At 36.4% G+C, this 24,654-nt stretch overlaps 1 protein-coding gene across 1 annotated transcript in view; it reads left to right on the top strand.

Annotated features, from left to right (window-relative positions):
- Positions 1 to 24,654, top strand: part of WDR64 (WD repeat domain 64) — an 87,433-nt gene that overhangs the window by 20,387 nt on the left and 42,392 nt on the right. The window contains exons 9-13 of the mRNA XM_074316790.1: positions 6,758 to 6,837; positions 11,883 to 12,022; positions 17,509 to 17,635; positions 20,341 to 20,489; positions 22,890 to 23,013. Of these exons, the coding sequence (XP_074172891.1) occupies positions 6,758 to 6,837; positions 11,883 to 12,022; positions 17,509 to 17,635; positions 20,341 to 20,489; positions 22,890 to 23,013 (620 nt within the window). The remainder of the gene's footprint in view (positions 1 to 6,757; positions 6,838 to 11,882; positions 12,023 to 17,508; positions 17,636 to 20,340; positions 20,490 to 22,889; positions 23,014 to 24,654) is intronic.

Consider the following 24,654-nt stretch of genomic DNA (forward strand, 5'->3'; position numbering starts at 1 on the left):
TGAGTGTCTGCAGTACATTCATCACGTTCCATGTGTAAGAACTACACAAGCTGGGCTTTCTTATAGACAGCTGACTTTGAATAGCATGGTTAAACATTAATTAATAACTATTAATATATAGCAACTACATGTTAATAGTTATCTTACTATGTGGTGATAGTATATTAATATATAGTAACTATTAAACAGCTATTATATTTTAATTTTCAGTTTTAAAAATTCATTAAGATATATGTCACAGATGTGGGTAAACCTCAAAAACCTTATGCTAAGTGGCAGAAGCCAGACACCAAAGACTGCATATTGAATGATTCCATTTGTCTAAAAAGTCCAGAAAAGGCAAATTCATAGAGACAGAAAGTAGATCAGTGGATGCCTAGCAGTGCTGGTGGGAGCAGGGGACCCAGTGGGCAAAGGGAACTTTCTGGAGTGATGAAAATGTTCTAAAGCTAATTGGGGTGATTGCTATCCAACCCTGTAAGTTTACTAAAAATAATCGAATTACATACTTGCAAATGAGTGAATTTTATTGTCTATAAATTATACCTCAATAAAGCTGTCTTTTAAAAATGCTTGAGACTTCCAGTTTCCAGTTTGGCATGTAAAGCATTTGGAAGTCAGCACTCAGTCCTAACAATGGACACATATTTTTCCCTTATTTAGAAAAAGATGAAAACGTTTCTCTTAGCGTGTAACAAATTGCACTAAGAAATGAATTAAAAACTTTTTTATGGCAATTTAAAAACAATTTCATTTCTTAACACCAGATCTGATTTCACAAATATCATTTGTATGGCATAATTAATTGCAGTTTCACTTAGTTTCTGTAAAATAATTAACTGCTAGTAATTACAGTCTGGCCCTTTAAAGTGCATTTCTGAAATATTTAACTAAGAAATAGATGCAACTTTACTTTTAATTTGATCTTAGACGATGTTGGCAATTCATGATTTATATTTTTATATTTTTATTACATTTATAACCATAAAGAAACACTGAGAAAGCATATGCAAATATAATATGCCCTTGTGGTCCTATAGAAGATATATATTCTACTCAACAGCCAGAAAAAGGATTGTCATCTCCAGGATGCAAAAATGTACAATCATATTTTTAGCAGCACAACTATTTCCAGTACACTTACCAGGGTAATTCTAACAGTCAATATGGCAACCAGAAAGCTATACAGGTCATGTAGTTCAGCCTTTAATCCAGAAGTGTATCAATTATTCAACAAATACTTACTAACTCACTATGTGTTAAGCACTGGGGATGATACAAATATGTTTAAGTTATGACCCTTGTCTTTAAGTGTTTAAGATCTAAGTGGAAGACAAGAAATACAAACAGAAAATCAGTAGAATGCTGGAGCCAGCTCCTGTCAGCTCATGAGAGCTGACTGCTAAGATTTCAGGAATTTGTCAAACTTGTTTAAACACTGCCATCATTAAAAAGTAAATTACATAAGCTCACAATTCAATTACATTAAAAACAAAGGCAATAAATACTTAAAACTCGTCACTTCCTATTTGTTTTACTACATTTTACTATTACCTATGTTTTTGAGGGTTTTATGTCCTCGAGAACATAGAAATATTATATAAAGATGTGCAACTGTATGTCTCTTCCCAACTACGTGTTCAGAGATGTCACACTGCTAGTTTGAGATCAGCCATGATAGGACTATATGCACCATGGAAAACAGCAAATGCTATAAGCCAGTGACACTTCGCACCCCCACTTCCCTGGCCCCGGCTGAATGTTAATCATGTACCATCACACTACAACATAGGAAAAACGTAATTGAGTGGGAGTGGAGTGGATAAATAGTCACATTAAAGAAATGGCATTTACAAAGGGAAGGAAGTGGAAAAGAAGATAGTGAGTACTAGAAACTGTAAGTGGGTCCATGTGATTGGAGTACAGAAAGGGAGAAGAGCTGGGAAAGATGAGGCTGGATGCACCGAACATGAAAAGGCCTGCATGCCACACTAAAGCGTTCACATTTTTAGCTGCAAGCTACAGTAAGCCTTTGAATGCTTTAGACAGGAGAGTGGTAAAATATGTGCTTTGACAGAGCACCTTAGCAGCCAGGTGTCGAATGAAGAGGGAAAAGGTAAACTGAAGAGAGGGAGACCACTTGGGAATATATGGTACTCGTTTAGAAAAGAAGTGTTGGAAGTTTTAGCTTAACCAGTGGAAGTAAGGATGGAGAGAGAACAGATGCTTATATAATTTAGAAGAACTGGTGACCTACTGGATGAGAGCAACAAAGGAAAGAGGAATCTAAGTTTCATTTTTCGTTCTCAACACTATTTATTGTGTGCCTATTATAGACCAAAACGTGTTCTAAGAAGTGTTACAAGGTTATATATAAAAGAGATTAACTCTCTCCTCTCCTGGAGCTCATATTCTAGTAGGAGAGACATATAATAAACAAATAATCAAACACACAATATAAGTATGCGATGGAAGTGCAGTCGGGTTATGGGACGGAGAGTGATGGGAGGCAGTAGCTCTGATGGGATAGTCACGAGATTCTGCTCTAAGGAGGTAACATTTGAGCTGAGGTCTGATGAGGTGAAGAGCAAATCACGCAAATGTCTGGGGAAGCATTAGAGCGGGACGAGGTGCCTGGTTTCTGGTTGAGGCCCGTTTGCATGGCTGTGCTATTTACAAAGACAGAGGGAATATAAGTGAAGGAATAAGTGTGTGAGGGAGCAAATGAGTCATTTCAGCCTCCTATTTATCATCCAAGTGGTTTTGGGCAAGTTCCTTATCTGAACCAAAATAATCTCATTTATGAATGGGAAATAATATAATACCAACTTTCTTAACTCACAGGATTTTTGTGCTGCTCAAATCAGCTGAGATGGGTGAAAGTGTTTGAAAATTGTAGAACGCTGTAACAACTGAAAGTATGATTATTTATTATAGACATTTAAGTTCTTTCATAAAGAATGGATTTTTAAAGTACTTTGATTTCCATATGCTGTCAAAATTCATAGTCATAATAAATACTCCAATACTGGAGAAAAGGAAAGGCACGAATCTTTTCCTTTGGGAACAAGTTGTAGGGCCAATATACCTTTTTCCAAACATTAGGATCTGCTAATTAAGTGGTTTTAAGTGAGGTAGTAATCTTTTGTATCTCATTCAGATTGGATAACCTTTTTGTCAGGGAAAATATGCCCTTCAACTATCGTGATTCTAGGCAAATCTAATGTTTTTGTTTGTTTGTTTGTTTGTTTGTATTTTGGTGGAGTAACTTCAGGAGCAGAATGCATTCGTTACTCTCTCACACTCTTATTTTAATCCTTTTAACCCTTGTATCCCATTCCATTTTCACACACACACACACACACACTTACAGGCAAGCATTGTATTGGGTTTAATATATCCTTTTGTTCATATGTTTCCTTCAAAATATATGCTTGTGTGTATTTTTAATTTATGTAATAGTATGCAGGGAATTTAAGTTCCTACTCTCCATAGTGTTCCATAGATTTGGTACTTAGTAGTTGTAAACACTTCGATTATTTAGAAGGATTTATTTTTTCAACTAGCCCGTACTTTCTGCTTGGCTCTGAAAAGCATCGGTTCTGCAATTGTCAGGAGTTTGTCTTTGAGCCCAATTTTGAGCTTCCTAGTATTTTCCGTATCTCCTGGAATTTGGCTGATGATACATTCAGTCCAAGGGAGTCAGGAAACTGTAAAATAAAAACACTCAGGCCGCCTCAGCAAAGGGTGGTCATTGATCTATTCAGTCAGATTCTGACTAAGCTTTTCAACCACTTCCTTGGGCCAATGTCCTTGTAAATCTAGAAGCTAAAGTGAGTTCTCAGTGATTCAGTGTGATCATGTTTTCCTGAACCACCAGTGCCATTGGAGAATTATCTGAGTAGGAGGGGAGTCGGGTCCACTCCATCCCTAGATTCAGCATATTCCTAGTCCTGTAATTTCCTAGAATGAGTCTTCAGCTGAACCAGATGAAACTGCATTTATAGTAATATGTAACCAGCCAGCTGTTAAAATGGGAGCCAGCACAGCTCCTGAAAAGGCTGGAAAAAATACTTATCTCTGAAAATTTCTATTTCAAAAATGATGATTATTCTGGTTATCATTTTGTATGATAATTTCACAGACAGAGTTTTCTACCAGCAAGAAAATGAGCACCCGCAATTAATTATGCCACGTAAAGCCTTGTTGGCCTGTTTGAACCTTGAAACCTTCGAGAGCTTGACAATTTTGAAGAAATGAGCTGATAACTACTGGGCATTGCTTTTTATCGGTTGCCCAACTCAGAGGCAGATTATTATATCGGAAAGGGTATAGTGTCGCTCAGTAGGGCTGTTCTGGATCCAGACAGAACTGGGTTTTGTCCTAGCACTAGTTTTATGACCATTGAACATATTAGCATTTAGCGCTTCTCAGCCTCAATTTTATCGTCTTTAAGTGGGAGGGAACCTTGTAGTCTTCTGAAATTGACCTAAGTTAATGCACAGAAAGTGCCTGACTTAATTTCGGGCACAGAGTGCTCAATAAATGTAAGTGCCTCTTTTTGTTTCCTTAATGAAGATACTGAAAAGCATTTTAAAGAAAAATACAATTTGAATATTGAGGACAACAGTGGAGCAACTATAGGCCTGTATTGCTTTGGGCTTCGTGTTTCTGCATCTGGAACAGGAGACAGAAAACCCCAGCAGCCAAATCCAGCAGGCCATCTGTTTTTGTAACATCTGCAAACTAAGAATAGCTTTTACATTTTTAAATGGTTGAAAAAAATCAAAAGAAAAATAACATATCATGACCTATAAAAAGTATATGAAATTCCAATTTTTTGCTCATAAAGTAGTATGGGAACACAGCCATGCTTTCTCATTTATGTATTATTTACAGCTGTTTTCATGCTACAACAACAGAGCTGAGTGACTGTGACAACAGACACTGGATGGGAAAGTCTAAAATATTTATTATCTGGTTCCTTAAAGCAAAGGTTTGCCAACTCCTAACCTAGAGTTTTCCATGGCATTCTCTATTGCTCTTTTGGAATGACACCTGATAATACAGAGAGAGGACCACTTTGAAAAAGATGCCTTTACCTGAGGTACCCTGAAATATCTTACTTCACATCATCAAGGAGAAACTAAAAATGCTTTCTTCCTTGTCCGCTGATCTCACTCCCAACAACTCCCTCCAGGACCAAGGGGAGAAAAGACACAAGGACACACTGCTTGCTCAATGGCCCTTGTTCTTTAGCAAGCACACGTTCCCCCTGGAATGCCTTCACAACCCCAATCATGTAACTTGTGTCCCCATGGAGTCCCCTCTTGACCTTCCATCTGATGACCCGGCTTCCCTCTCTGGATGAGAGCTTGCACGTGTTTAACAACAGGAAAGAAAACTGAGATGAAGTCTGCTGTACTTCAGGCAGGGTCTTTTGACAGTAAAGTGTTTTTGTTTGTTTGTTTGGGTTTTTTTTTTCACAGTTTGAAGAAATTATTTTAAAATGTTTCTTTTTCAAAAGTGCTATTATATCAAGAGTCCCAGGGAAGAAATCCAGAAGTAACTTCCAAGAATCAATACATTTCTGATCTGTGTGACTCTGGAAAATGGGATTGTCAACTAGGTATTTGTCCCTTCAGGGTGTTCAAATATTTATTGGGAGCCTTCTATATTCAAAGTCCCATGGTATCTACATTTTATTACAGAATAGACGACATGGGCCAATTTTATGATAGATATGCTATATTCCTTAAGAGAAAATAACATGGTACTAGGAGATAAAAATAATACAAAATACATTATTTAGTTGTTGTGGGGTGGGGGGTGGAATTCAGCAAAGACCTTTTAATGAGGAAGTAACATTAAGCTGACAGCTGCAGGAAAACGGGTGTTTATGTGGTTAGGCTCTGGGAGAAGAACATCTTTGGCTCGTGCAGAAGCTCTTGAGGAGGAAAGAGCAACGTGCAGCCAGAAAGGAGGCTGCTGAGAGCAGCGTGGCTGGATCATGAAGTGGGGGACGAGGGGGGCATGGGATGAGCCCAGCAAGGTGACAAGGATGGCCTGAACCAGGTCAGCCAGATGGAGGAACCTGGCTCATCTTAGAGCTTCGGGAAGCCACTGGCGAGAGTGACAGGATCGAACTCACGTTTTACACAGATCACGCTGATTGTAGCATGACTTGGGTAGGAAAGGGGAAAGAATGGGCTATAGTGGAAACTGAGAAGTTAGCAGTTTATTACAGTTGTTCTGGCGAGAGGATGGAGGGTTGAACCAAGATACTGAGGGGGGAATGGGAAGAAGTGAGATTTCACTTATTTTTTAGAGGCAAAATCAACAGGACTTGATAGAAAGCTGGATGTGGGTGGTGAGAGAGGAGGAAGTGTCCAAATGTGTTCCTGGCATATGTGCTACCAAATGGACTCACTTAGCCACCCAGTGTCCTTTCTGGATTAAAATATGATGTCTCTCCACCCATCCTTAGTCCCAGCACAAGCACAAAACAAAGGTGGAGCCTGGATTTTTTTTCTTAAGTAAAAACAATACAAAGTACTGTGCTAATATCACCACAATATGGAGTAAATAATATGGATTCTGCAGGTCAGTGAGGATTTAATAATCACTTATATTTTCTGGGGGTAAATGGATTTATAACCAATGAGAAATGAGCCTATTGAATATAATGTATTTATAAATTGTAATTAGCTTCATAAAGAAAAATATATAAGGTTTACTTCAAATTTGTGTTTCCCAGGCCTGTCAGAGAATTTTCCATGCCACGAGGAGCAAACACTTTTTGTTACTGTATAAAAGCAAATGTGATTGTCACTGGAGGTAAGAGAACAGTTTATGTTGCACAGAGATTTTCTACTTCGCAAACAGTGCTCTCCTTAATTAACATAGTCATAGAATATTCATAAAGTTATAGAACTTTACCACTGGATAAACCTTTTAGAGAATTTAAAAGTTTATATTAAGTCAAATCTGTCAGCCTTTTTCTTTGTGACTTCTGGATTTGATGGCACACTTAGAAAGGCCTTCCCTAGCCCAAGAATATGTGAAACAAATTCTTCTGTATTTTACTATTGTTTTCTATGGTTTTGTTTTATATTTTACCTTTAGATCTTTATCTAGAACTTATTTCAGTGTGTGAGGGCATGTGTTCCTCACCTGGGACCCATGTGTGGCCTTTAGAGGAGTCACATACCTCCCTGAAGCTGAATGATACTTGTGTGTTTATGTGCACTTTTCTGGAGAGAAAGTCCAAAATTCTATCAAATCGTCGAAGGGGTCCATGACCAAAAAAGTCAATAGCCCATGGTTTAGAGTTAATAGAGAAGAGGGTCAAGGTTAGAGCCTTGAAAAATACCAACATTTAAGGGCTAAGTTGGCTAGTAGATAGGAAACCAGGTCATCTGATGAGAGTAAGGGGAAGATGATGCTATAAGAAGCTGGGGAAAGGTGGAGGACTGGAATATTCTTTGAGCCGCAGATTCCTCATTTGTTCTACTGGGGTTCTACTACAGTACGATGGCTTTGAGCCTGGGCTCTGGGGTCATACCATCTAGATACAAATCCTGGCCCTCTTACTAGCAAGTTGTATGACCTTGGGCTGGTTATTTAACTCTTCTAAGCTCACTCTCATCTGTAAAGTGGAGCTGATAATAATACCTACTTATAAGGTTATTATAAGAATTAAACAAATTCAAATAAAGTACTTAGCACAGTGTCTTCCACATAATAAGTGCTCAACAAACAACTGCTAATAATAGTACTAATACAAAAAAAAAAAACACCTACCTCCTATGGTTGTGTTTAGATTGAGATAATGTATGCCTGGTACATAGCAGGTTCTCAATAAATGCTAATTCAATCCATTTATAACACATATGCAAAATTACTTTGACAGATATCTGGAGGTATCGTTGAAATAAAATGAAATCTGAGATTCCATTTAGGAGGTTGCTACAGAACTCAGGAGTGAGATGATGAGGGTCTGAATTATTGGAGGTGCCATGAAAAAAGAAAAGAAAGAGCCAGTCTCAAAGGCATGGGAAATAAATTATTCATAAAACCTGGAGACAGAATGATATTGGGGATTAATAAGTTCTAGAATAGAAGTTCAATCGCCAGCAAGGTCGATTTCTAGTAAGGGCTCTCTTTCTGGCTTTCACATGGCCGTTTGCTCACTGTCATGTCACATGGCAGATAGAGAGAGAGCAAGGACCTTGATGCCTCTTCTTATAAGGGCACTGATTTCATCATCAGGGCCTCCGTCTCGTGACCTCATTTCAGCCAATTATCTCTCAAAGGCTCCATCTCCAAATACCATCACACTGGGGGTTAGGGATTCAACATATTAATTTGGAGGGGTAGGGGAGGTGGGTAATTCAATCCATAGCAATTGCCTGAGAAATAGAAACTAAGAGTCACCTGTGCCCTGAGTTTTTTCAGCCTGCCTATAATAACACTCCAGGACCTAAGAACCTCTGAAATAAAACAGCTGACCTTATCAAAGAAGTCAGGTGAACATTCAACACAAATTTATTTTTTGTTCAGATACGTTTTCCTACTGTTTTGCCAACTGATAGTTAACCTCTGAGCTAAGATACGTCAATGCAACGCTGAAGTTATGGAAGTGGTTCAATGAATACTTGTTGAACTCCTACTGTAGCTTCTACACTAGAGATACCAGAATAAACAAGAATGGTCCAGAAAAATAGTCAATTACAAAAGATGACAGGAGTAGGGCCATACAAGCAGGGCACTCTGTTTTGAAGACTATGAAGAATGACTATTAATAAAAAGACTATAAGTTTTGAAGACTATGAATATTTCAGAATGTCTATTCTTGGAAGGACAACTATGCTGAGATTTTAAGGATAGATTAAAATACTCAAAGGAGAAAAAGAAAAGGGTAGAGAAAATAGTACATTCCTTTTACATGGGCCCAAGAAAATAATCACAGAATTACGGAAGCATTTGTGTCTATCACATTTGCCTGGCTTCTCAATATCCGACTATCAAGTCACCTAATTCTCCTCCATACCTGACTGGTTCTGGATAAATATATTTACATTAAAAAATTCAACATACATCAGCAAATTCATCCTGTGGGTGGCAAAATATATGCTACCTGATTAACTAAAATGACCATGCTGAATTTCAGGTATTTTATATGTAAATTGTGACTCTTTATAATTTAGCTTATATATAAATTGTAACAGGTAACAATGCTATTATACATCTTTTTTTCCTAGGGTCTTTCATAATAAATAAGGTGTTTCATAATAAATAAGAATGCATCATAATATTCTTAATGTGATACCATTTTCTGATATGTGATTCTAGACAAATTACATTTAAATCATTAAATTAAATCATTTAATTAAAATCACTTAATCTTTAGGAGTTACTTTCTGTCTGTTGTGATATATGAGAGTTGGATTATTTAACTTCTAGGGTCCCAACTTGAAATCTTTTGATATTTTTATGACTCTAGTTCAAGGAAGATTATTTGTGAAATAAAATATACCATATCTTAAGAATATTCTATTTTAAGAATATTTTGTAAACTATTATACATGGTTTAGATTACTTCAAAAAACAATTCAATAACAACTATGCACTAGTTCAGGTAACACTAGCTGCCATGACAACAAAGCCCCCAAATGTATAATGAATGAAATATAATGGAAATGTATTTCTTTTTAGTCATGTAAAATCTAAAGTCAGTTCTCATAGTTAACTGGCTTAAAGTCAGTAATCTGACCACACCTAACTGCAAGGGAATCTGGAAAACGTAGTCTAGCTGTGTATCCAGTAAGAGACTATGAGTTTGGTGAGCAGTTAGCCAGTCTTTATGGTAAAACTGTGTGTGTGTGTGTGTGTGTGTGTGTGTGTGTGTGTGTGTGTGTAATAGTTAAATTTTTATTAACTTTCAATTATTAATATCAGAATTCTAAGAGATCATGGGTAAGTTAAAGGATATGGTCAAACAATTCACAGGAGGAGGTACAATTAGCAGATACACATGGGAGAAAATATTTAGCATTAGCTATTATATAATTTAACTATCATTTTAAATCTATAAAAATTGCATATATTTTAAATCATGATAATATCCATGTGCTAGCCAGGGTTTGATGAAACTGGTATGTTCATATATAGTTTATGGCCTTGGAATTTAGTACAGCCATTTTGGAAAGTAAGCTAACAATATGTTTTAAAGCCATAAAAATATTGATAGCCCTTCACATAGTGATCCCACACTTGGAAATTCATCCTCAGTAAATAATCCAAAAGAAGAAAAAGACCACATAAATAAAATAACTATTGCAGGGTTGCCGAATAAAGTGAAAAACTAGAATTAGCAGAACCATTTATCAATAGGAAATGGTTAAGACATTGTAATGTAGCAACTAAAATGATAGTTACGAAGACATGAGTCTGTGGACTTCCATAAATGTAAAAAAATATAGTAGGTATATATTATGTTAATTATGTTTTCTAATTTTAATTATGTTAAATATATAAGATTTATATTTTTAAAAGGGCACACATTGTTCAGTTATAAGGTGAATAAGTTCTGAGGATCTAATATACAACATGGTGATTAGTTAACAACACTGTATTGTGTAATTAAAAGTTGCAAAGAGTAAATCTTAAAAGTTCTCATCACAAAAAAATGGTAGCTATGGTAAGTGATGGATGTGTTAACTAACCTTATCATGGTAATCACCTCACAATATAGTATACAAATATCAAATAATCACACTGCACACCTTAAATTTACACAATGTTGTATATCAGTTACATCTCAATAAAGATGGAAAGAAAAAGAAAGCAACTTTCCTTTCAATCTACATATAATAACAAAATGGCAAACCCAATCTACAAATTTTAATTTGGTCTGTCTCTCTGTGCATTCAATATTGCATGTTGTAATTTCCTGTTAAAAATACATGTTAAACAGTGATTTTTGTATTTTGTCAACATTTATAACATTTTATGTGTGTATCAAAGATAAAAATTAGTGACAGTGATTTTTAGTTGTTGAGAAACAGTAATCTTCCTCAGTACTTCCTGAAAATAATGTAAGTATTTAAATATGAATGGAAAAGTGTTATTCTAAACTCTGAAAATAAAAAGTATATTTGTAAGACAGAAAAAAAATTCAACAATAATTTTCTATTGGGAGTGGACTAGAGATTATGGGGGAAAGAAAATTTTTAAATAAAAATTGTACCCTTCTATATTGTATAAATACTTTTACCATGTACCTGCATGACTTTAACAATTAAAAAATAGTATCTATGCAATGATAGTAACTACATGTATGTTTATGGATATATACAAGCATATATATGTGTGTGTGTGTGTGTGTGTGTGTGTGTGTGTGTGTGTGTGTGTATATGCTAGAAAGGAAGATGGAAAACAAAAACAATTGATTTGTTATAATGGTATAGATTATGTGCAACTTTCCTCCTTTTGCTTTCTTTTTCATTATAATATTTGCATATTTAAGAATGAAAACAAAGAACAGCTGCCTTAAATACTTTGGGAAGTAAATAAAGTATAAATAATACACTAATGAGTAGGAAAGTATTAAATCAAGAAAAGGATTCATGAAATATTTATGAGAATTCACATTTGTATGTGTAAATACAATTATAACAAAACAGCCTTGACAAGAAGCAGCAGATCCCAAAGCAGGCTAGCCTCTTAGCAAAGCAATCAGACTGCATCCTGGAAGAAACAGACTGTGATTTGCTATTAGAAGAAAGATAAGGATATCACTGCGTAAGAGATAGGCTCTTTAAACTGTGACCACCTCTATCCCTGAGAAAATGAGTAACTCTGTTCTATCTCCTTTTCAGGAGACGATAAAGTGCTCCGGTTGTGGCACCCCAATATCAGCACCAAACCAGTGGGGAAACTTGTGGGGCACATGTTCAGTATCACCGAGATCGTAACAAATGAGAAAGATCAACTCGTCATCAGCCTTTCCTCTGCAAAGGTAACAAAACAAAAAAAAAAAAAAAAGAGAAACAAAACTCTTTTTTCCCTTAAAATCAATTATTGGAAAATCCGGAATACATACAATTTTTGATTGAAATAGCTGATAGTCACTGAGAAAAACATTAAAGTGGAGAAGGAAATGATGAGCCACTGTTCTGTTTCTGTTAACTACAGCGTGAGAAAGGACTTTTTTTTTTTTGAGAAAGGGCATTTTTAAAGACGGGAATAACAAGAATACAACATAGGGAAGAGAGCCAATGCTATCCTCACTAGTAAAATCCAAGAGGCCTCCCTATTGCAGACAGGAACATTATTAAATACAGAAAAAGTAAGGGTTTCTGTTATTGCTGCTGTCACTAAATAGTGTTCAAAACATTCTAACCAATGTAATAAAAGTTATGAATGTTAGAAATGAGAAGGCTAAATTATTGTATTTGCAAATAATGTGATTGCTTGAAAATTTTGATAAAATCAGTGTAAATTTTTAGAATAGATCAGTTTAATAAGGTGGCCGGTTATAACAGCAATTTATAAAAATAAATTTCTATGTAAGAGTAGTAATCAGTTAAGAAAAATATGGTCAAAGGGATACCAGGGTAAAAATTATGAAATACCTAAAAAATAACCTTAACATGCAATATTCATTATGTGTATAAGATAACTATGAAATTTTTCTGAGGTATTTTCATTTAAGAACATGAATAAAGGGACATTCTATGTTCCTACATGGGAACATTCTGTTGTAAGATATTCTCCATCAAATTAAGCTATATATTTAATGTGATTCAGGATTATTTAAATATCAGTTTCCAAGTTTAAAGTTAATGTAAAAATATCGATATACAAGAATATCCTAGAAACACTGGAAAATATAATTATAAAATGCCACTTTCCCTGTCAGATGTTTGTTAAAACATATTATAAAGCCACAATAAATAAAACAGAGCAGTAGTTAATGCAGGAATAGTTAGATATATCTATGAAACAAAATAGAAAATGCAAGAATTAGTTCATGTGTGTATGGAAATTCTATAGATGATAAAAGTAGCATTTCAAATCTGTGAGCAAAGGGTGGTTTTGTTCATTAAATGTTGGGAAAACTGATTAACTATTTGAGGGGCAAATATGTAATCAGATCATCATAATAAACAGCAAAATACATTCCATATGGGTTAAAGATGTTAAATGTAAAACACAAAACCATAGAAGTCCTAGAATTTTCCTGACGAAAATACAGGCAAATATGCACATAGCCTTTAGCGCAATTTCTAAGCATAACACCTATGACTAAAGGAAAAATTAATGTGACTATATAAACATTTAAACTTACTGTAAACTATAATAATAGCCATCATTTATCAAATGCTTACTAAGTTCCTGGCACTATGCTTAGTATTTTGCATACACAACTCATTTGATGCTAATAAGAACCCTATAAAGTATTTATCATATATACTTGCACATGTAAAGAAAAATGAGACCTAAATATTTTGTACAAAGTCACATAGCTACCTAGTAGCTAACTATAGCTGATCCCATTATCTGTCCCCACCCCAGACAGCCTCCTTATACACATACAAAAGGTTAAAGACAGACAGCATGGGGGGGCAGGGGGCAAAAATGCAACAAAAGTGAAAGAAACTAGAATAATATCTTTTTTAAAAAATATTTTTTCAATTACAGTTGACATTATATATTATATTAGTTTTAGGTGTACAGTAAAATGATTAGATATTTATATAACTCGAGAAGTGATCCTCCTGATCTTAAATAATATTCTTAAAACAACAAATGAAAAATTTTAACAAATTGGTAGGGGAAAAAAGGGGGAAGGGGAGGGCAGAAAACATAGACATGTTTATATAGTGCTGTTGGGGATAAAGCTGGAAAAAAGTTTTGGGTCTTTATTCTAATAAAATAATCAGATAAGGTGGCCAAAGATCTACATAAAATAGTGTTTGCACTATTGCTGCCATACTGCACTTCCTACACTATGGGCTTGGAAATCCTCACAGCCAGTCAGCCTGAGACTCACTCCCACCCACTGATGTGCCCAAAGCAATCAGGTCTCAACTACAAGAGGGCACACACAACACCTACAAGGTACACTCTGGGAGCTCACAGCTCAGGTGATCAGGAGACTGCATCTCTGGGCCAGACAGGACACATTCTACATAAGGCCACCAGGTGAAGACTGAGAGACATAGCATATCTACCTAATACATAGAAATGAACACAGAGAGGCAGCGAAAGTGAGGAAACAAAGAAACATGTCCCAAGTAAAAGAACAGGAGAAAACTCCAGAAAAAGAAGTAAACGAAAAGGAGGCAAGCAATAAACCAGAGATTGAATTCAAAACACTTGTTTTAAGGATGCTCAAGGAAATTAGTGAGAACTTCAACAAAGAGATAATAAACATTAAAAATTTTTAAAAAGACATAAAAACCATAAAAAGAACCAGTGAGAAATAAAAAACATAATACCTGTAATGAAGAAGGAATCAATAGCAGAGTAGATGAAGCGGAGGATTGAATCAGTGATTTGGAAGACAAGGTAGCACAAAACACCCAATTGGAACAATAAAAAGAAAGAGTTTTGAAAAATGAAAATATTTTAAGAACCCCCTGGGACAACATCATATGTAGAGCTAACAGGAAGAGAAGAGACAGAGTAAAGGATCGAGAACGTATTTGAAGAAATAATAGCTGAAAACTTCTTTAACCTGGTAAAGGAAATAGACATACAGTCCAGGAAGCACAGAGAGTCCCAAACAAGATGACCCACAACAAGACACAACATAATTAAAATGGAAAAGGTTAAAGACAAAAAGAGAATCCTAAGAGCAACAAGAGAAAGGCAACCAGTTACTTACAATGGAGCTCCCATACGATTTCTGGTTTCTCAACAGAAGCTTTGCAGGAAGGAAGGGATTGGCATAAAATACTCACAGTGATGTAAAGCAAGGACCTACACCTGAAACTACTTTACCCAGCAAGGCTATCATTTACAATTGAAGAAGAGATAAAGAGCTTCCCAGACAAGAAAAAGCTAAAGGAGTTCATCACCACAAAGCCAGTATTACAAGAATTGCTAAAAGGACTTCTTTAAGAAGGGAGGAAAAACATAAATATAAATAATAGAATGGCAATAACTATGTACCTACCAATAATCACTTTAAATGTAAATGGACTAAATGCTCCAATCAAAAGACATAGAGTGGCTGGATGGATAAGAAAACAAGACCCATGCCTATGCTGCCTACAAGAGACCTGCCACAGATCGAAAAACACACACAGGCTGAAAGTAAAAGGATGGAAAAATATATTTTATGCAGATGGAAATGAAAAAAAAAAAGCTGGGATAGCAATACTTACATCAGAGAAAATAGACTTTAAGACAAAGACTGTAATAAGAGACAAAAAAGGACATTACCTAATGATAAAGGGATCAATCCAACAAGAGGATATAATCCTGGTAAACATCTATGCACCCAACATAGGAGCACCTAAATATATAAAGCAAATATTGAGTGACATAAAAGGAGAGATGGACAGTAACACAGTCATAGCAGGGGACTTTAACACCACATTGACACCAATGGACAGAGCCATCAGACAGAAAATCTACAAGGAAACAGTGGCCTTAAATGACACACTAACCCAGATGGATTTAAGTGATTATTTTAGAGCATTCCACACCAGAGCAGCAGAATGTACATTTTTTTCAAGTACACACGGAGCGCTTTCCAAGATAGACTACATGTTAGGCCACAAAACAAGTCTCAGTAAATTTAAGAAGGTTAAAATGATGTCAAGTGTCTTTTCCGATCATAATGCTATGAAACTAGAAATCAATTACAAGTAGAAAACTGAAAAACACACAAACACATGGAGGCTAAATAAAATGCTATGAAACAATGAGTGGGTAACAATGAGTTCAAGGAAGAAATCAACAGATACTTTGAGATAAATGAAAATGAAAACAAAACTACCCAAAATCTATGGGATATAGTGAAAGCAGCCCTAAAAGGGAAAATCATAGCAATGCAGGCCTACCTCAAGAAACAAGAAAAATCTCATGTAAACAACCTAATGCACTTAACGGAACTAGAAAAAGAACAGCAAACAAAGCCCAAAGTAGAAGGAAGGAAATAATAAAGATCAGAGAGGAAATAAATGAAATAGAGTAAAAAAAAAAAAAAAAAAACTAAAGATCAATGAAACCAAGAGCTGGTTCTTTGAAAAGATAAACAAAATTGATAAACCTTTAACAAGACTAACCAAGAGAAAAACAGAGAGCACCCAAATAAATAAAGTCAGAAATGAAATAGGAGAAGTGATAATGGATGCCACAGAAATACAAAAGATTATAAAAAATACTATGAGCAATTATATGCCAACAAATTGGACAATCTGGAAAAAATGGAGAAATTCCTAGAAACATACAATCTTCCAAGACTGCATCAAGAAGAAACAGATAATCTGAACTGACCAATTGCTAGTAACAAAATTGAATCAGTAATCAAAAAACTCCCAAGAAACAAAAGTCCTGGACCGGATGGCTTCACAGGTGAATTTTACCAAACATTCAAAGAAGACTTAACATCTATTCTTCTCCAATTATTCAACAAATATTTTAATTTAATAGTTTAATGATAACTATTTTAATATGAAAATATTATTTAAGGCTGATGCATGCTAGGAAATATAATCCTTGAAGAAATCACACTTTTTTCCTGAAATTTAATCACTCTATCACTTGTTAAAAAAAAGAGAAAATGAAGAGTAAGACCAGTAATTTCAAGTGACAAAGGGTAAACTTGACCTAGTTTTGCTGGATTTGTTCTCTCTATTCTCTTTTATCATCCCAAGTTCTAGCTGAGTAATTATAGTTCCCTTTCCTTTCTCAAAGGAGAGCTTTAATAACCTATTTCCCCATACTATTACTATATTTATACATCCCTCAAAACTGCTTTCTTTAATTCTTACATCCCTGGGCAGGAGGAGGGGGTTTTCTTAGAAACCTCATTTACATTTCTAGAAAACTCATTTAGTAAGATGTTCCCATCTTCTTAAGCCATGAAAAAGCAATTTGAAACCCCCCACCTAAAATATGTCTTCCCTCTACTTTCTAATCCATAATGTAAAGAGAAATGTGCTTTCAATTGAACTATAAATCGTAATTGGTCTTTTATTATTTCTCCAAATTGTTAAAGAATAATAAATACTATGTTTTCCCTTCCCTTCTGTAATGATAGAAACTCCAGTTGTTTTAAGCAAACTTTTAATCACTGCTGCTATTTTCTCTGATATTAATGAACAATAATTGAACTACGAACCAAATTAGAGTTTAACAGATATGAGCTCATTATATAAATCATACTTTGCTGCAAGTTTTTAAGAGCATATTACAGACTGGAAATGCATCAGGTAAATAGCTTTGAGTGGAGAAGGTAAAGGTGAGCTGTATGCTTTATTCCCCCAGGTTTTCAGGGTGTGGGATATACAGACTCTTTCTCTACTACAAGTCTTCCATGACAGCCAGGGAAGACCAGGAGACATGCAGATTTACTCCATGATATATGATTCCAATCACAGCATGCTTATCACAGGTAAGTGTACTTATCACAGGTAAGTGTACTCGATTAATGGCAAAAGCTCATCTCTTGACGTTTCACCTTTTTTTAACTAGCCCTTGAGTACAAACCTGGAGAAAAACAAAAAAACTAGAAGGGGAATTTATAAACCTTGATTCATCACAGTACATTTTAATTCAATTCCTCTCCTCCTCGTATTTCCATGGCTGGTGGGTTAAATGTGCAGCTGGACTTCTCTGAAAATGCCATGTCAGTGCTCTAAGTTCTTGAATCTAGGAAGATGTGGTGTGGGTTAAGCAGAAAAGTGGGATGTAACCTGTTGCTAATATAGGGCAAATTCAGGTCTGTTTTTACTCTTGGGTGCAGAAATATGGTCAACTTTGGAGCGGCTGCACCTGTTTTCTTGAGAGAGGCAATTTGGCCCCAGGCATTCTGATACTGAGACAGTAATTACTCAGTAAGAAGGGTGCTTCTACACAAAGAACAGAGGAGAGAGAGGATAGCGCTGAATGACAGATCCCCAGTGCTGATGCCAATGGATTTGTGGCCTCCCTTTCTTGCTCCCTCTTACTTAGAAACACATGCTTACTAAAGAGACAAAGGACCCTGTTACGCATTCAGGTTGAACACTGTTTATATGCATACCCTCAGGCTTTAGAAGAAAGAAGGACCATATTAATAATACTCTTCCTTCTGGAACACCAACCCAGAACGCATCTCCTAAGTCCAGTGACTACCTGATCTGACTTCCTCTGGGATAAATTAGGGCAGGGAAGTGGTTGGTGCCATCTTTGCTGCTGGAAAATACAATTATTTTGAACTTTTCCGTTTCTTCTGGATTAGGAGTGAATTAGCACTTCATGTTTGATACATAATTTTACATCTTGTTAAACAGAACTTAATTCTAGTTGTAAGCGGCCCTAAAAACCACATACTAGCGACTGCAAGCAAATTTTCTCTCTCAGTGCCCCAACTTGCATGTTTTATTACTGGGCTCATCGTTTCCATCCCATTTATCATCACAGTAACTAAGGACTCAATCATCAAGACAAAAAAAAGGGGGGGGGGGGACAGAAAAATCAAGATTTCTTCCTAATTGTATGTAATTGTGATAGTATTTTGCTGACAAAAATACAGAGCTCTGCATATTGCTTCATCTCTAAAATCGCATATATTGACTACAGCTGTCAACTTGACATCAGAATTACATGAAGCTTCCCTCTCAGATTTTAATTCATGCTTTGATTCAAATGAAGCGGCCATAGTGATCTTCTTAACTCCAATGACAGCAGCACTACATTCTGGAAATACTTGTAGAATGTGCTGTGTCACTGTCACTGGTGTTGTTACTGTTAGTGCTCTTAATAAGACAGCGACCATTTGTATAGTTGTTTTACGAAGTGCTTTCATGTACTTCATTTTATTTGATCTCCACCATCACTACGCGAGGTAAGAATTATTATTTATCCTATTTTATAAAAGACAAAACTGAATCTCAAACAGTTCAACTGACTAGTAGAAGCACTCAAGGCTGAAAGGTAGAGCTGGGATTCGGTCCCACAGCTTCTGATTCCTGACTCCACATTCTTTCTCGGTACTGCGTTATTTCCACAGCTGTAATACAAAGTGCCAAAAATGTAGAGGATTGCCATCTTTCATAAGCACGTTGAGATTTGTTGATGTCAGTTCTGTATAAAGTTAGTCACAGTCAATATAACGTTAGAGGGTCGACCAAGAAGCTGCAAGTGTTGTTTGATTAGCTGGTTATGATATTCCTCATATTTGCATATTGAGGTATTGGAACTGAAAAATATTCTCAAGAGAGGCATCGTAGGCCTTCTCTATACTTGAACAGGTTTTATTTTAAAATTTAAACACCTTAGGAAAGTGTTTAGTAACTCCTGCTGAAACTTTTCCTAAAGCTGAGATTTCTTTGGAGAAACTAGAGAAACTCGATGCAAAGGAAAAACTATCCACATCAAAAATTGGGAAGAAATTTAATTTTTGTTTGAACTACGGGATGCACTGGAATTCTTATTTATATTTCCAGACATTACAATTAACCAAGATTTTGAAAGTTTAATCATACTCACAGATTGCTGTATTACTATAAAGCCAAACCTTAGAAGAATGCAGGTAAGGAATACCTACCCTCCATCTGTTTTACTATGATGATTTGGAAAATAATCTTATTTAATATTAATGTTGCAAGAACTGGCTTGCAATCATTCTCATTGGTTACATTTAATAAGACCATGTTTACAGTGTGATTCAGCATGCTTTGGTTGAAAAGGGCTTTCTAACAATAAATTGCAATCACTAAGTGGCAGTTTACCTTCAGCAGAAAGCTGTCTCCATTATTACTCTTCACCAGATGGAGAGGTGTGCGGTAGGCACGCTAAAGAGGAAAAAAGTAGACTATAAAAAAAATAGGAAAATGGGGTCACTGCAAAGAGGTTAGCAACAAAATCCAAATGGCCTGCACTTGAAAATTAATGAAGCCCAAAATGAATGCTTTTCTCTGGCAGAACCACATTTGCTTTATTTATCAAAATTGTTTTGGAGTAAATGAATGTATTTTCACATCATTAGACTTCCCAGGCATTGATATTACTAATCTCACTGGTTGGCTGTTTCTAAACACAAGTGGTTGGATAAAATTCTTTATGATTCAAAACTTCTAACATTGGGTATTTATGAGATTGTTATTTCTATTCCAGGATCTAATGTTATCGACATGTATCCTTTGACTCGAATCATACAAGACACAAAACAGGTTCCTCACACTCATGAACGAGAAATCAATGTCATGCTTTACAACAAATACTTTCACCAAGTACTTACTATCTGCTCTGAATCCATAATTAAGGTAAGTACATATTGACTCTTCAGAAAGAAAAAGGCAAAGCAGATAGAATTTTCTCTTCTTACTGATAAGTCTTTGAGTCTGATGAGACCCTATTTTTAAGCTTTCATGAACACATGAAAACAAGTATTTGAAGCCAGCTCTGACTGCTTGGTATTAAGTCACATGCTCATTAAATAAATAAAGCTAGTTGTTACTATTAAAATAGGAATTTTTAAGAAAATATGTCAAAGAAAGAGAACTAGTACATATACATGTATGTTGTTTTTTTTTAACTGAGCTATGGAAAGAGGGTATGTTAAGAAGGGAATTGATAGATGTTTCCTATAACCCCCAGAGGTGTGGGATATCTGCCAAGTGCCTTCACCCATGACCTTATTTAATCCTCACAATCGTTCTCTGTGGACAGAGTTCCATTCTGAAGGTGAACAAACTAGGGCTCAGAAAGATCAAGCAACTTGCCCCAGCTCACACAACTAGTAAGCGTCAGGACTGGGATATGAACCCAGGTTTGTCTGATGTGAATCCCCACGTCCTTCCCTCTGCATTCCTCTGGCCCTGCCATGACTGTTCCCCAGAGGCCACGGTACTTGACCGTCCTAAGGGCATGTGTAATTACGACCACTGCAGTCATGTAGCAGTGATGGCTCAAGGTGTTTGCTTCTGGTGTCCGTCCTTTTATTCTACACATGCCCTCCAAAAGGAGACAGGGAGCAGTAGAGAGCACTCCTCTGCAAACCCCCTAATCCCCTTTAATCGTTGATCTCTGCATATCTGCTGGAGATTTTCTCAGGCCAAATCTCCTGAGCGCAGTTGTCACTATTTTTGGTAATGCCTACAGAGTTAGTAGAGGGAACTTAAAACAAACCTGTCCTGCTTTCATGCAATACGACCTCTTAAGGGGAAAACGTCTTCCCCGTAGTGCAAGGTGAGAGGAAGACATCTAGGTGAGTTTCCATACCTGACTGGTTGGAGAGGGACCATACATCAGGCCAGGAAATGAGTGACCTCTGAAACCTATCTGTGCAGTGACACACATTCCTCTTTCTCCCGTAAGGACTCTGTCCTATACCTAGGGGCGCACAGAAGTTAAGAGCATGGCCGCTGGGGCCAGACTGGCTCTATTCAGATAGGCTCCACCACTTCCCAGTGGGTGGCCTTCTGTTATCTAGCTTACTATTTCATCAGTTCCATCTTTCATCCCAGCTGCAACAGCATTTTTCAGTTCCCAGAAGAACATGCACCTTCCCACGTCGGGCCCTATGCTTATGCTGCCCCTGCCTCCAAATAACTTGAGTGAAACCAAAGTCATCCTGTGTTGCCACTTTACTTTTATTACTCGCTGGCAGTGTCATTTACATATGAACTTGGCAGCTCCATGAAGAGGGAGAGATTCAGACTCTGAGGGGCTGCATGACTAAAGTCCTTACTGTGTTTCTAAAGCGAGATAATGATGAGCCTTGACATGCTCTGGATTTTCTCGTCACACTCAGCCTAATTACACACACGGGCTTCTCTGAAGTCTCAGCCTCCGCTCCTCCCATCTCCCCCTAACTCTCCCTCTCACTCTCTCAGTCTCAGGAGCTGGGCCCGTTTCCCTAATCAGAATATTCCTTGGAAAAGTTAGTGAGCTCCTTCCTCAGGGTTCTCTCAGATTCCAGGCTGTTAACCACAGATCCCGTCCAGTGACCCCTAGTTAATTTGGATGAGTGTCAACAGAGAAAAAAAACGCAGTTTGATTTTTTGCTGAACTCATCGCTGTTATATTTCTATCTTGCTTCATGCTTACAGTGGCAATTGACTACTTCCTCCACAGCCAGGGGTTTCCTGGAATAGAGTCAGTGCCTGTCTCAGCCACCTATCTATGCAACAAACATGCTCCAGGACAGCACAGTAACTATTAGGTATCACTGCATCTTCTAGAACTTTCTTTGATCAAATCAACATTCATGGCAGAATGTTGGGAAAGGTGTTAGATGTGCATAGTATCAATTTTGATGCTGTCTTAAATATTGTAAAATTTTTTATGAGTTAAAAGATAGAGTCTATCATGGGGGGCGGGGGGTTCACACAGTGTGAGGGATATAAATGATAAACGTCTAAGTTTTGCTTTGTCTTGTGCACCTGAAACTAATTAAAAAAAATAATAAATTTGAAAAAAAAAAAAAAGATAGAGACTATCATATTACAGAAACAAACAAAATCCAGTAAATATTATTTACAAGAAACACTCTTAAAATTCAAGCACAGAGAATAATTAGAAAATAACTAAACAAATTAAGGTGACTAATAGTTACTAATATTAGATAAGTAAATTTAAGATAATAAACATTATTAGAGATCATGAGAGTTACTACACAATGAAGGCATATGCATATTTGATTTTTTTATTCTTACCTATAGGTGTGGGAACTTGAGACTGGCCTCCAAATATACCAGATTTTAGACCCTCATGGCTTCAATGTGGAATTGACTTCAGCAGCTATTGATGAAAGTGGATTTCTTTTTGCTACAGGAGCATATAATGGTCAGACTAATATCCAGAATATAGCCTCCCTGTTTTAGTGTTCTGAGAACTTGTTTTAGGAACTCGTTAGTTGTTTGGGTTACAGGGAGAGAATGAGTCAGGCTGGGATATGTAACCATGCCAGTGAGACTGCAGTGCCTGACTGAAGAGTGATAAACTTTTCTCTAATTAATCACTATCATTAATGTCCTGACAGTGATGTTCAAAGTAATCAGTTTCTTACATTATATTAGGTTGGTGCAAAAGTTTTTGCAGTTATTTTAACCTTTTAAACCACAATTACTTTTGCACCAACCTAATACTTATACAGTTTGCATAAGTTTCGCATATACAGTCTCATTCCATCTTTGGTGGGACTGATCTGTGTTGCACTGACTCATTGTATCTTTCTACGTTGGGTACTATCAGCTAAGAGATAGACATTGGATTTTCAGTGATTGCTGATGATATTTTTATTGACAGTACATTTGGGGAGCCAGACAAAATATCCAGCCAACTTGGTCGTATAACACCTAGAATTCTCCATTGGACTTGTTTATACGTGTGAGCTCTTTGTGGGCATGTGCCATGTGCACCCAAGAGGATACCAGGCTCAGGTTGTGCCATGTTGTTCGATGCTCATCATGCTGTGGAGCATTGCATGGAAATCCCTAGAACTCGGGAGCTCAGCCTGCCTCCTCTCTCACCTCATCTTGTTCTGAACTCCCAGGGAAGAACTGCTTTACTGTAGTGCAACATGCATGCACTAGCAGAGCACATTTATTCTAGGGACATGTTTACTAAATAAACTCTGGCCAAATTGATGGATTGAGTGAATATCCTGATGCAAAAGTGTGATTTTTGAAAGTGTGAGCAGATAATACACCTGAAATGAAATCGTTAACTGCTGAGTTGATGGTGTGTGAATAAATGCAGCTGCTCCTCACATGGGACAGTTGTTAAGAAAGCAATCCCACTGCTCTAGAAGCACTCCCTGCAAATGTGAAAATTAGTCATAATAGAAATTCTGAGCAATGTACACAACCATTATCAGACATAAGCATGAAGAGGTTCAGTATGACTGAGATGGTATTATGTCCATGCAAGCAAGTGATACTTTATTTTGTAAGTGCTAGAGTCTAGAGTTCTTTTAAATATTGTCAGATAAGAGATGGAAGGCCAAGTGCTGTGCAGGGCAGTCCACTAGATCTGACCTTGAGGTGACCTCCATAAGAACCCCTGTTGGAAGATAATTCTCTACACTGAGTTTTTACTTAGAAATAAGCATTCCACAACCACACTGTTTATCACTGCTCCTGGCCCTTTCATCAACATCCTCTAAATTAAATGAAGTTAATTTAAAAATAATTATGATTTCAAATGCAAAATGAAAGTCAATACTTCTTGTGTATTTTTCCTCATGTAACCAAAAAAATAAACAAACAAACAAAAACAAAACAAAACAAAAAAACCCCTCAAAACTTGATAGTTTCCTATCTGCTGGGATTCTCTGAAACTTTTTATTACCCAGTGTCAGAGAGCTAAAGTCCTAAAACATGTCAGTACCTTCAGAACTGTGACATTATTACAATGATCTTTTACTATTAATAACTGTGGCATGATATTAGATATAGAGACAGATATAGGGGCTTATTTAGCAAA

This window comes from Rhinolophus sinicus, linkage group LG12 (assembly GCF_036562045.2).
Source record: "Rhinolophus sinicus isolate RSC01 linkage group LG12, ASM3656204v1, whole genome shotgun sequence".
NCBI classification, from domain to species: domain Eukaryota; kingdom Metazoa; phylum Chordata; class Mammalia; order Chiroptera; family Rhinolophidae; genus Rhinolophus; species Rhinolophus sinicus.